Genomic DNA, 13,758 nt, shown 5'->3' with positions numbered 1-13,758 from the left:
ACAACACCACAAAGCAATGGTTATGTTAGCAAATCCAGTAGATTTGGTTTTCAGAAGTGGGGAATCTGGCATTTCTCCATTTCAGTAGGCCCTGTCTTCCTTTAGCTACCCATACGGAACAGTGAACTACTATGTTTCTTATGTAAGTGGCAGCAGGTTCAGGTCCTGTTTGATCTTCTTCACCAGAGATAATGTTTAACTTGGGTGGCAGCAAAAGAACTTTTTAGAGAATAGTGGGAAATAAATGAACACAGAAGAAAGAAACCAGTCTGCAAAGGCAAAAGCAGTTACAACTTTATTATTTTTCAGCATTGCTTTTCTAATAGAAAAAAAACACTGGAAGAAACAATTGCTTTTTGGGTTGGGTTATATGAAAAGAAACTGATTCTACATTCCCTTCAGTTTTCAATAACCAAAGAACATTTTAGAAGTTTTTAATTGTTTTAATCTTTTGTGGAATAGCAACATTTTTGTCATAACATGTTTTTTTCTATGGGAGAATCTCAATATGTAAAAGTGGGAACATTCTGTAAAATTGTGTATTTTAATGAAATGTTTTAAAAGGATAAAAACATTTCTGTGAGGTCAAAATGGTTTAATTTTTGTTTTGTTTTGAAATTTATCAAATGTATTCCTATCTACTTCTTTAACATAAACAAAGATGCAAGGTAAAATTCCATCTGGCTCAATATTGTTAGAGAAAAATAGTTGCTTAGACTTATGGCTCTTCCCTTCAATATAAAAAAAATTAATTGAAGAGATAACAAGTAAATGTTTTCTTCCAAAAGATATGGTATTTAGATATACAGACATATAGGTAAACAGAACACACTATTATTACCCTGTGTTTAGTTATTCCTCCCTGTATTTCACCTGACCTAGAAGAAGATGAAATGCAGCAAGTGTCTGGATTAGTGCACACCAGGTATGGCAAAAGATACCTTGCAAAACGTTCCTGTGCTGTTATGATGAACTGATTCGCTGCCTTCTATTTCAAACTCTCTTTCATACTCACTTGCTCTGACATTTCTCAGACTGGTTCATAATAACCTCAGTAGTCTTTTTCTTACCTACCCCATGAAAGTAAATAGTTTTCTCTATTCATTTAATGATTAAGATCTGTAAATTTTCTTATATGTTGATCAGAAAAGCTCTTTCTTTTTTTTTCCCGATTCCATTAAAGAATATATTTCTCCTTCTGTCCAGCTGATCAGACTAATCCTTAACTCCCTTCACTGTGGCTCATCAAGACAGGCAGAACAGCTTACATTTGCATTAAGCCAAACTCTGTGAGCTCTGTAAATGGAAATGTGCAATTTTGCATGCAGCCGTCTGAATGTATTATTCCTATTAAACAAGCAATCCTCTTTCTTAGAAATACATTGTTGTCACTTGGAAATGCAGAGTTACGTAAGAAAGCCCCGCTGCATCGCAGTAATAATATATCATGGAGAATTAAAGGTGTCTACTTCTTATCTATCCCTTTGCATTTTTTTCAAGATTATGTGCTATGGCCTTATTCTTGCACTGAATTTCAGTAGGACTTTATTAGTATCTCTCGCAAGTAGTCTGGAAAAGGACCAGATTCTGATCTTTTGCTTGTTCAGCAGTGTAACTGCTGGTTTGTAGGTGCATGCAGAAGGTCAGAGTCAGGCCCAATGCCTTCTGTGTTTTCACAGTAACTTTAAGCAACAGTTTTATCTGGTGAGGGAAGAGCCTCGATGGACAGCAGCGTCATCTGTTCTTTCTGCGTTTTCGTGTGCGCCTGGACCTGCCTTGCTCGTCCTTCCAGCTGCAGAGTCCATTCCTGGCGCAGTCTGCAAAGAGAGGACAAGCGCTTAGCAAGTACGGAGCCAAATCCTTCAAATGTATCCAGGGCTTTTCAGCAGGGTCGAAGCTTTCCTCTCTTTCATCACCATAGCACTTGTTCCGTATTTATTTACCATCTACACATCTCTATCACTTGCTTGATTAGGAATGCAGGGGAGAAAGGGATAGTGCTGATGCTATCAGTGGTTGACATTGCTGGATTCCTAATGAGTCAAACAACTGTTGAAATACTGTCGGTGTGAAGAGCTCTGTTTTTTCCTCTGGGGTATTCTCAAAGCCACACAGAAGTACTATCTATCCAGTAAGGTCATTCAGCATGTAAATTAAAAAATACAGTTACACCCCCTGGCCCTCCAAGTTTACTGTAAAAGGCTGTGGAGAAGAGCAAGCAGAACTTTAAATACGTCCATTTGGGTTTACTCTGAAGAAAAAAAAAGAAAAAAAAAGTAACCATTTTGTACCCAAAATCTCTGCAGACCTTGTATGTGTCTAATGAAAGGAATTGATGTCACATGCAAGAGGAGCCACATAGCTTCAAGGCACAAGTATACTACAGACAGAAGAGAAAATCACTAGGGATCACTGCAAGATACTGTTGGCTGGGTCATTTTCCCAAGGAAATGGTGTTATGAAACACCTGACCCAGTAATGTTATAGGATTAGATATCATATGATAATGCCAAATGCATCATGGAGTATATGGGTTTTTATATCACATTTGGTGTGTTAAAAAGAACAGCAGCCAGCGATTTAATCTGAGAATAACTTACCAGTAGCTGTTTCACATAGATGCTTGTGTTAGTTTGGCTTCTGAGTTTGATTTCAGATTGTGTTTTAAACTTTTCTCGTTTGGTCTACTCTGTCTTGGTTTCTTATTCTGTCGTGCGCATAGTTAAGCCTCAAAAAATCGGTACAATTAGTTAGTAAAAACTTGCCATTAAAAGCACTGGTGTTCCTTGTCAACTTGGGTCATAGGTGTCACAGAGGGAGCACTTACCTATACTTAGAGCCACCTAATTCTCTTAGGTGCCAGTTACACGAGGTGGTGGACCTGTAGATTTTGTAACGACAGTGTCTATTATCTCCTGAAAATACCTTTTTTTTTCAAATTAGAGAACACTTTGTGAACAATTTGGGCTTTGGTCAAGTGACCTTGAAGGAACTTCCTGTTTCAGTTGTGACCAGTCAGTTAAGACATATTGAATATGTAAGTTAAGATGTATTCAAAGTTCTTTTGCTGCATTTTTTCTCTATTCAGAGAAGATCTTATAAAAGCCTTTAACATTTTTAACTTTGTGAAGTTAAAAATATCATCTACACCCCTAATTGCAATTGGTTTGCGATGTCTTCTTGCGGTAGTTTTTTGTGAAGCTAGAGTGACAAAGTTTTCTAGTGCAGTCGAACACTTTCCTGGGTTTTATTATACCTGTTTTCTCTCCAGCAACTTGGTGATTTGGGTATGGGAATATTACTGGCTAGCAGAGTAGGATACTGGGAGCAGGACTGTCTATATCTGACTCTGTTGGAACACAGATCTTGATTTCTTCATCTTTAAAATGACAATCGTAGCTTCCTCCTTGGGCACTAGGGTCAGAGTACCTGGGATTTTTTTTAAAGAAACAGCTCTTTACCAGCACATTCCAGTTTGCTGAAGTAAAATAAATTTGTTTGAATGTCCCAGTTTTGACAAGTTTTATGCAGGAAAACATTTGACAACTTCAAGAGGAAAGCCCATCAGAAAACATAAGAGGCTCAGGTATTTCTTATCCTCTTTCTCCATCTGTTAGTAGTCAGGGGATTCACTTAATGTGTGGGAGACCTTGGTTCAAACTCCTGGGGTGCAACAGGTTGAACAATTATTTGAAGCAGTCTACCACACTTGTACGGAGTATCTATACCACAGTCACAGCTCCTTCTAGGTGATGCCTGTTGTTTTATACTGTTTTGGAAAAAAAATTAAATAAATTTGAATAGCCTTATTTTTTATCTGTTGTGTAGCAGAATTGCTTATGAAATGTGTTTCATGGGACAGGAAAATCTTATTGTACCATTTCTGTCCTTGGGCTTATATGATGCAAAGGGCTGTTAAACATGATAAAGATGCTATGGATTTGTTTACGCTACACATTAAATGGGTGGTTTGCCTGTCCCTTTAATGTAATACCATTTTATTTATTTGTGCAGCTGTACCAGTTCCAGGTAAAAATCCTGATATTTTCTGGCTGTCACAAGTCATAGTGCCAAAGTGCTTTATTTTTACGTGGCTAGGCTCCAAGGCCTTTGAAGAATGCTCATGAGGTTCAGGGCTGAGGGGTGTCTGAGTTTCCATGCAGAAGAGCCATGGAAATATGAGACAAACAGCTGTGAAAGGAAAAGTGCCAAAGATCCAGAACACAATCTGTGCTATGAATAAAGCAGTACAATAACGGGTTACCTTATTTTAAAGCACGTGATGACATGCCTTGCTGTCTTGTGCAAAAGAAAAAATACCACTTACTTGTTCAGGGCACTTTTGCTTAACCTAGACTCTTCACCTTCTCGTTGCTTAGTTTGCTCTTGGATGACTTTTTCCCAGAAGTTCTTCAGCCCTTCTGCATCATGACCAGCCATCTTGTGGCGTCTAAAGTTGGTATGCTTGCTCATTTTCTGAAAAGCAATTTGGAGGTCAGAGCAGTCAGGAGCCTAACCTGAGGCAGATACTCTGTTGCTTAGCCCCTTGCAATTTCTTTCTCATGAAGTGCTATTAAAATAAAGTATGTCACCTGAGAAGAATAGGTGACTGATGCTTCCTCTGCCTTGAAGCAAAATATAAGGCATTGAAATAGGCCTTGGGTGATAGTTAAATTGTATACCCATATTTTTGTTACTGAGTAATGACTATGCGTGTCACAGTTCACTGAAATATTGGGGAGGCCTCAGTATGTGTGAGATTTTAAGTGGATTTGGAAGAACTTGGGAAAAATACTTTCAAATATAGTGCCATCCTCACGGAAGTTCAGATGAGATGCTGTGAAGGGCTTTCCCTTTTTCTACCTCCTGTAGTTTTAAAAGAGATCATAGATGGTTGTTATCTAACGGAAATACGTTGCTCTTAAATGATCCCTTTTACTACGCCAAATGATATCAAGCACAAGATATGCAGGAGAATTATGAATTTAAAGTTGAAGCACACAGAGCGCAAAGCCCTGGGGAACTTGTTATGGCCTTGTTCTTTAATTTATCAAAATTCAGTCTTAAATACTGTTAAAAGTAGGGCTCATTAAAATATAGAGGTGAATTCCAATAAATGAGAAAAAGGACAGAAATGAGGTGAATTTCTCCTTGTTAAATGCATAGTATTCAAACATGGAGGGTTTTAAAATTCTCAGCATGTCTGAGGCGCTTGCTGATATTACCAAATATGCATTGATTATCAGGTCTTAATGGTACTTTGAAAAGTTAAGTTCGGTTGTTTATTCCCAAAGGAAATAATCAGAAAAATTGCATCATATACTATGTTTGTTGCTGGCCAAATATTGCTTTGCTATGACATTAAATAAGGTACCCACAACCCGTTATACTTCTACCCCAACTGTGAGGCAGGATTTCCTGCATAAGTCTCCTCCACTAAGCCCCTCCAGCAAGTGGGAGGATGCAAGAAAGAAAAAAAACCCAAAGCCCAAAAACCCCAAAGTGTTCTGTGGCTAGATCAGCACATAATTTGAGGGCTCCTATGAAATCCTTTGCTTCATCTATATTCTGCTGTCACTAGATACTTTTGCCAACTGTCCGCTCTGTAATGCTGATGAATTAATGCCTCATAGACCCTGATATGTACTTGTGAGCCTGCTTCATAAACAGTGTCATACTTTATGAGCTACCCTTGATAAATACTATGAAGACTATGCTAATGTAGGCCCATCTGAGGAAACCTTTGATTTGTGCAATGCTGTAAGCGAAAGATCAGAGAAAAAGAAAAGGACCGTCAGGTGCCACACAATGAAGGCAGACTTGTGTAAGGGCTTCCTGTCAAATACTGTATTTTAAACTCCTGAAGTTTTAAAAGGGCACATAAGTAAGATCTTGGCATTTTCCCAGATTGAATGTTTTAGATTTGGCACCATTTTCACAAACCTGTTTTTTAGAAAGATGAATAATAACAAATAATTTTGCCAAACTCAATGCTAAGTCTGACTGGACTGAAAAACTTGCTTAACAAAAAGAAAAATGTCTGCCGCTTACAGATGCAGTATTTTTCCACAGAGAAGTCCAGTTTCTTAAAGCCTGGCACAGTCCAGCTGGAGTAGTAAGTGTGAACTAGTTAGTCCATGTAATATAATCTCCTATGTGATGGAGTATCAGATGTGCTTGAGTGGTTAGGATACTGGTCCTCTTCACAGCAAGGTCAGCAAGAGCTGCAATACCATCAAAACAATCAGATATTTTCCTCTGAGGCAAACAGCAGTTTTCTGGCGTTTCCCTGGCCTGTGGACTGGGGATGCTGTAGATGTAGCACAGCGGGATACAGCAGGAATTGTTACACCAGTGTAGGTACAGTAGTTCTACTACCACCTTTTGCTAAACATGCTTTGTTTATCAATGATATGGTTTAAATGGGAATATGGGTAATCATTTAATGATCTTTTGTCTCACTCTGAGGCCCTAAAATAACAGTATTATTTAAGGCTTCATCTTGCAAAAAAGTATGCATGTCACAGACACACTGGGACATGCCCTATCTGTATCTTAATTCTATAGGCTTTGAGCAGTGTTAGAATAAATGCTCTGGTAATAGCTTGTTACGGTGAGTGATGGAATATGATTATTTCATCATTCCTAGACCAGCAGGTCACTTGGGTCTTTGCACCATTTATAGGCTCTTCTATCAGTAGCAGCTGCCCACTTGACACTCTTCAGATAATTAATCCGTTGCCTCAGAAGCCAAGTGCAAGCTGCTGACAAACTGTCTGAGTAGGTTTGCTCTCCAAACTCTATTATACTTTGCCTTGTGTAAAAGTCTGCCATAACACATTAGCCTTTCATTAGAGATTAAGTTTTTATCATTATTAAACTTCTAGTAGATGTTCTTCAAGTGGTACAAAGAGGGCCTCCAGTCTTTACCTGAGGTCTAAATTGGTTAGATTTTTTGGGGGTGCATGAGGGTTTTGGCTGCTTTAAGTCTTGGCTGCTCCACTCAGAGGAACAAGCTCAGGCACCTGTGGTCAGACAGGTACCCAAAAGATGGAGGTAATTCTGCAAATGTTAATCTGGTGTGTCTATGAGACTTTTTGCAAACCAAGAACATTTGACTTGATAATAGTTCCTAGGAACGTCAGTGACAGTAAATATTTCACATGGTATTGCCATGGTCCTTGCTAAGACAGATTCTTGAGGTAAGACTTTTGAAGATGATGCTGTCTGACATTATTAGCCAGCATCTCTTGTGCTATGATGTGTGAAAGCACCCTTTCTTTGAGCCTGGCATTACAACATCCATGTATAGAGATTAGAATTCACGTATACTGTGTAATACCTTCTTTTTTTCTAATTGAAAGATTCTACTTAGGAACTTGGTTTGGATTTCTGAGTAATTCTCTACATTTGTTTCCTTTGTATCAAACAAATTCTTTATTATTGCTTTAGAAAACATCTTTTGTTATTGTTGTTGTTGAATGATTTTCTGCTTTCTTTTTAGATGTCCCAATAACATAAATTGGAGTTACGCTGACAATCGGACTTAATTCTGGCAAACTTGTTCTTGATTCCTTCACTCACATACATCAAGGTTCAAAGACTAGCAGGACAGTTAGATTTTCTCTGAAAGAAAAACCACACTTTCTTAGAGTTACTCCACCAGTTTTGCCTGGGTGGAAAGCGAGCAGAGAAAAGATGTTCTTCATCATCTTAATTTTCATTTCGGATAACCAGGTATCACTCCAAAGAAATTAAAGGAAAATCAAGGAGGCATCTTTCTGGCTACTAATGGCAGGTTGTTTTACATGTTTTTCCACTGATATGAAAGCAAATAAGCAACAACAATGCTTCCATAGGTTCAAAATGATTCATTCAGAAGACTTGCATCAGTGTAAGTATATTTATGGACTGCAAATTTATGTTATGAAACTTTCTGCGGTACATTTCCTGTGAAGGATTACTAAAATGTGCATAACACTGGTGCAAGGCAGAGTCCCTTATTAAATCTTCAACTAAGATGGTTGAGGAGGGACTATTTTTGTATGGGTTGTGCAATCCTGTCTGCCCATTTGAAGTATAGTTAGCTGGGTTTTTTTGGGAGACAAGCTGACAAAACAACATTTAAATAAATGTAAAACTAGATCTTGACTAAAGTGGCGTATGTATTTGGTAACTCTGAAACTCAGCTGTCAGAAATATATGTATGTGTGTACGAAAGAGTTTTTTACAGCGTTTTTCATTTATGGGAATTAAATTATGTGTTAATGAATCATTAATTTATAGAGAATGTCCACAAGAAGAAGTAATAGTAAATAAAATTAACAGCACTGTAAAAGAAAAATCTCCTACATTTATAATCAAACCAGAAATCATATGGCCGCACATCAATCTGTAAGACAGCCAATCACTCATGAAACACAGATAACACCTACATACAATACATTGGTTTAAACTCTTTGAGCTGCTGTCCCAGAGCATGTTTAGAGGTTCAAAGGGTGAATGATGAGTAGTTTTTCCTCAACAGATCTCTCCAGTGCAAGGCAGAAGAAATTTTGCTTCCAGCTGGGAGTTATTACATGCACAACTTTTATTTACTGCCACAAAATTAATATAGAAACAGCCAGTGGTACAACCTTCTGTCTTTTAATCTGATCTGCAGGCTGAATGTGCTTTGGGAAGGTGTTAAATTAGTATGTTTCCAAATGCTCTGGTCTTAGCCCTTTCCTGGTCTGCACCTTTTGAATTATTGTAATCTCAGACAACCTCCACTGAGGTACAAAAAGGAGTTTGAACACATATCTAGTGCAAGGGATTTCTCCTTTACACACCTTGTAATTGTATTTCTACTTGGGACTCTTGCCAGAGAAATTTTTGGAGTCAGAAATGGCTCTTGATGTTTTGAACAAAAGTGCTATTTTTAGCAACATTTATCTAAAACAAACAAGCAAAAGAAGAAAATCTTGTCTGAAACTTCAGGAGGCATTTTTTACCCTTTTTCAGTCTTTCTATTTAATACATGTCTTGAGCTAGCCATTGTCTTCAAAATTCAGTATGTTATATAGAGAGACAATACTTGTGCATATAATGAGATTCTCTGAAAATCTTTTACTTTTTAGTGAGAAGTTTTTTAATGCATTCAGTAAAGCTGTTAACTGAACATATTTTGAGAAAAATGTCAAAGTAATTTTTAATCTAAGAAGTGATGCATAGTTAAAAAATCAGTTGGTTTGACTAATAAAAAGAAACGAACCTTATGTTTTTTATCTTATTGGAAAATATTTTAACCACCAAGATAAAATAATGTTTGAACATTTCTAAATTTTATTTCCAAAATGTTTGCTGAAAGAACAAAATCTTTAGCAAGAATGATTGGGGTTTTAAATCTTAAAAAATGTTTCCTTTGTAAAAGGTGGAGATAGGGTTAATTTGAACACTTTCAATGAATTTGAGGATTCAGCCAATTTTAATGTTGAACATTAACATATTTCTGAAAGAATTTCCACAGTCATTTCAGAGTTTTTTGAAGACAATGGAAAGATTATCTTTGACTTCATTTGGACTCAGTCCCTTGGGTCGTATCATGATCATGAGCTATTTTATCTTTGTCAGACCACTAATTAGTCTCCTGTTCCTTTTGCCCTTCACTGGGGTTTGTTAGCCTAAGCCCAGAATGTTTTCCAGCATTATAGAATTATTACAGTCCAGTATATGACTTCGAAGCCTGTTTATGATGTATTTTTTTTTTTTTTAAATCTTTATATTCTAGAAAGTTTTAAATTACACTTATAGAATGCATCATTAGGATGAATATCCCCTTACATGTTAATTTTATGGTGGTTGTTCTTTCAGCTGAGGTATATGTTATACAGAAGTTCTAGTAATAACAAAACCACAGATAGGAACAAATAACAGGTTAATAATTGAAGTTAAGATTACAGTAAAACAAAACAACGGCAGGATACACCTGATGTTTTATAAATCAGACAGGATCAGATTATCTTCTAATGAAGTATACAGAATTCAAGGTCATGGAGAGAAGAAGAAGAAAGCATTATTCAAATTCACACAACTTAACAAAAAGTAAAATAAATATATATGCGTGTATGTCTAGGCGCATTTAATAATCAAGATAGATAGGAAGAGAAAATCTTATTTTGGCCAAAATACAAGAATATAAATGCTTACTTTGATTGTATAGTAGCTTCCTCTTCTGTCAAAATATGGATTTCTTGAATGATTACTGAATAGTGTCAGTTTTACCTCTGGGTTCCCCTTTTCAAGAGGACTCCAACTGCCAGGAATAACTGATGAAACCTTTTCATCCGTCACTCATTTTTATTTGGGAGTGATGACATCTGCTATTATGCATTAGTTTAATGGCAGGGGGGGGAAAAACCCAAACCCACAGTCTCATTTTGTAAAGTCTGCAACACACCAAGTGGAACGACCAGACAGTTACAGGGCACAAACTCTGAATGCCACATTTGATCTGTGCTATAATTTTTAGCAGGTGCCACTGATGTCATAACTTGGCTCTGGAGAAATAGTTATTCTTTGACAAGTGCAGATCACTGGAACATAACTTCCATATGACTTGCAAGAATTCAGTACCGTCCCCTCCAAAAAAATGGATAGATCTGAAGAGAACATATTGAATAACACAGCTTGTCTCACGTTTGTGCTAGTGAGTGACTGACAGATAAATAGATTTCTTTTTCACCCCTTTTGAAGTGTTGGTCTGTAAGAGCACCTGGTAGGCTACATGACAGGATTCCAGCTAAGCTGTTAATATGCCGAATAGCACAGGAATCTGAACTCAGCCAGCTGCGAGCTGGAACCATAGCGTATATAATTTGTTACAGAATTTAGCACTTCCACTTCTTGGACAGATTCTTCCTCCCTCCACTGGTACCACTGTGTGAACAGAAAAACACAGGGAAGTAAGGTGCTACTTAATCTGACAAAGGGAGAGAAGGCTGAGAGGGACCTCCTGCTCTCAGCTATTATTGGCAACCCGACTGCATATCCCCTCTGATAATTTGGCAAGTTCCATCTTGAAATGAGTTATGTTTCTTACTCCAGGTATTTCCAGTGAAAGGTTGCTCCAGAACTTTTCTGCAGAGAGTACTATAAGTTTTCTTCTAATTTACAACCTGAATTTATGCAAGAGACAAGTTACCCTTCCCTTGGCTCCATGGTATGTACGACAGAAATCACCTCCCCTCTCCTTCCTTGTTTTGAAGATAAATCAGTTGAGGACTTTGGACACTTCTCATACTCATTCTCTTTATAGGTCTCATGGCCTTTCTCTGCAGTGTCATTCAATACAGGTAATGAGAACTGTATGTCATATTCCAGCTGAGTACTAGTACCTTATATGCTTCCTTATTTTGTTTGGATATAACCATCTGAATCTAGAATCACATTTCTCTTTTCCAGAGATGTATCATGCTCATAAACACTCTCTAATCGATTAATGCACTCACCTAGTTCTCCTCTTATTTTTTACAGCTGATAAGCTCCAGCTTATAACAGAAATTTTAATTAGATCCTAAATTCATGACCCGACTTTTGTGCCACTTTCTCTATTTCAGTCCTTCAGGTCATCTGTTTCTTTTGTCTTTGAAATTCAGTCCCTGTGTTGATGACAACCTTTGTATCCTCTGGCAGATTTCTTTAACTCACTGCTTCATTTTGTGCCAAATGTCACCACTCAAAACAGTAACAAGACTGCTTCTAAGACAGCTCTGGAGGAATTCCTTTTTTAACCTTCCTGCAGGTAGGGAGCTTTCACTAAAAAGCTATCTGATTTTAGCCACTCCTTATCCACTTAGATGTCTTGTAAGAGATTTTTTTTTTTTAAGGCTTATCTAATATTTTTTCCTGTGGCACTATGTTAAATATTTTGCTGAGGTTCACAGTTTATCTGGTCCACATGTATCTGCCCACATTTACCTTGGTCAAAGAGAAGCACTGAAGTAATGTGCCATGGTTGACCTTTGGCAAACCCACTTTGTATTTATTTCATTTGCTTTCAGGTCTTTAATTATTAAATCCTCTGAAGTTTACCTGAAAGCCTTAAATGGTGTAAAGTTAGACCAATATCTCTGTTTGAAATGTGACAGAATATGGCTCCACCTATAACACAGTAGGTTGTATTCCAGTTGTCTGTCAATGGCTAAAGTTTGGATGAGATTCATATGTAGAGGTAATATCTTTTCTTAGATCAGCTAGTATAAGCTGGGAAAAATGCACAAGGTCTGAAATAGAAGCAGCAAACTTCAAGGCTAAATATCAGTTAGGAACAATTGTTCTAAGTTTAAAGAGATAAACCTCAGTGAGACCATCAGAGAAAAAAGTTGGTTCCTCTGTAGGAAAGAGGCGAAGATGGTATAGGAGAGGTAATAAAGTTCACCTTATCTCTTACCATAAAGAGAAACAGGTTATTTATTGCTTGCTGGATGTGGTTAGCAGATGGGGAGAAAGGAAGAGAGAGGGAGATTGTAATGTGTCATTAAGTATCCCTATTGAGTCCATAGTTAGTTTAGATGAACAGCAAAATTAATTTTCCCACTAATCATTCAATAAGACACTCAGCACCGCTACTGGTAGAGGAAGGTAACATGAGGTCAGTAATTCACTGCTCTAGGACAGACTGCGCTGTCTGATAGCTGATCCTGGACCCCAGGCAAATGCCCAAGTCGCTGATGTTGGTGTCGGACTCTTACAGTTTCTCTTCTTGGAGTTGCTCCACTTTATATAAATAATGTAATACTCTGGGTTTGAGAGACAAAGTCAACAGCATGCTTGTTTAATTTCTATGACTCACAGGAAGGTTTTGCACTTTCCCACATATTGGATAGATTGCCTCACATTTTGGCTACTAGGTATTCTAAGGCATGTTTTTTCATGGCAAGTGAGTTACTTGAAATTTCTTTAGAAAAATCTTGATTTCACTGTGGCCCTGACATAAAACAGATCTCAAAATCCTGCTTGTATTTTTGTTTGAAACTGCCCAAATTCAACATGTCTGAGAACTCACCCACAGTTCTGCTGTGTAATTTCAGTGGTGCCTAGTGGCAAGAAAGCATAAGAAACTCTAGGCAGAGGACTAGGCCACTACAAGGCACACAGAGAAACAATCAGAGCTCTTTGGTCTTTGTAATTAAAGTGGCTGAGACTTCGCAGGTAAGACCAGTCTGACACTACATAGAGATTAACAATATAGTCTACTCCGGACTTCTGGTAGTACAGAGTCAATTGCATGAATATTATGTGACTTTAGAAGTTGCACAGATTTACTCTATAGACTTGCCAGACAAATCAATATTTTGAGTAAATTATTTCAACTTTAAAAAGCACGTAGATACCACTATATGTTTGGAGGTTTATAGTCTAACCTGACAGTTTCACCTAAGAGATTGGCAAAGCTACAAGTGTATGCCTCCCAGTATGGCTCTGACAGTTGCTTTTGCCCATTTGTAATGATTTAGAGCTGTTAATAGGTCTCATGTAGTGTTGTCTTGCACTGACACAAGCTTTGGTATAACTGATGGTGTTTTGGATGTTGTATTGTAGTAATTCACTCTGTTACCCTATCATCACCTTGTATTTTTTTGCTAGTTGGTGCAGAAATCACCATTTATATGGGACTTTTTTGGCTTTATGTATGTGAGCAATTGCAGAATATGGCTGTAAACTGTGGTGTTTATAACAGTGTATTTTGGAGCGTTTCCTTACTGTATTGCTGTCAGG

At 37.5% G+C, this 13,758-nt stretch overlaps 1 protein-coding gene across 1 annotated transcript; it reads right to left on the bottom strand.

Moving 5' to 3' along the window:
* Positions 1-271: 271 nt before the first annotated feature.
* LOC142075442 (protein FAM240C-like) lies at positions 272-4,473 on the bottom strand. Its single transcript, XM_075136792.1, has 2 exons — positions 4,328-4,473; positions 272-1,817 (listed from the first exon to the last, which is right to left on the bottom strand). Exons 1-2 carry the CDS (start codon positions 4,471-4,473, stop codon positions 1,685-1,687), a joined length of 279 nt encoding a protein of 92 aa, XP_074992893.1. The 3' UTR covers positions 272-1,684.
* Positions 4,474-13,758: the final 9,285 nt, after the last annotated feature.

This window comes from Calonectris borealis, chromosome Z (genome assembly GCF_964195595.1).
Source record: "Calonectris borealis chromosome Z, bCalBor7.hap1.2, whole genome shotgun sequence".
In the NCBI taxonomy this organism is placed as follows: domain Eukaryota; kingdom Metazoa; phylum Chordata; class Aves; order Procellariiformes; family Procellariidae; genus Calonectris; species Calonectris borealis.
The sequence above is the reverse complement of the archived record's forward strand: the minus strand, read 5'-3'. Positions and strand labels throughout refer to the sequence as shown.

Excerpts from the sequence above, each read along its gene's own strand:
- LOC142075442 (XM_075136792.1), bottom strand. The coding sequence starts at position 4,473 with ATGAGCAAGCATACCAACTTTAGACGCCACAAGATGGCTGGTCATGAT. Across the intron at positions 1,818-4,327 it reads AGCAAAAGTGCCCTGAACAA|ACTGCGCCAGGAATGGACTC; the intron begins GTAAGTGGTATT and ends CTCTCTTTGCAG.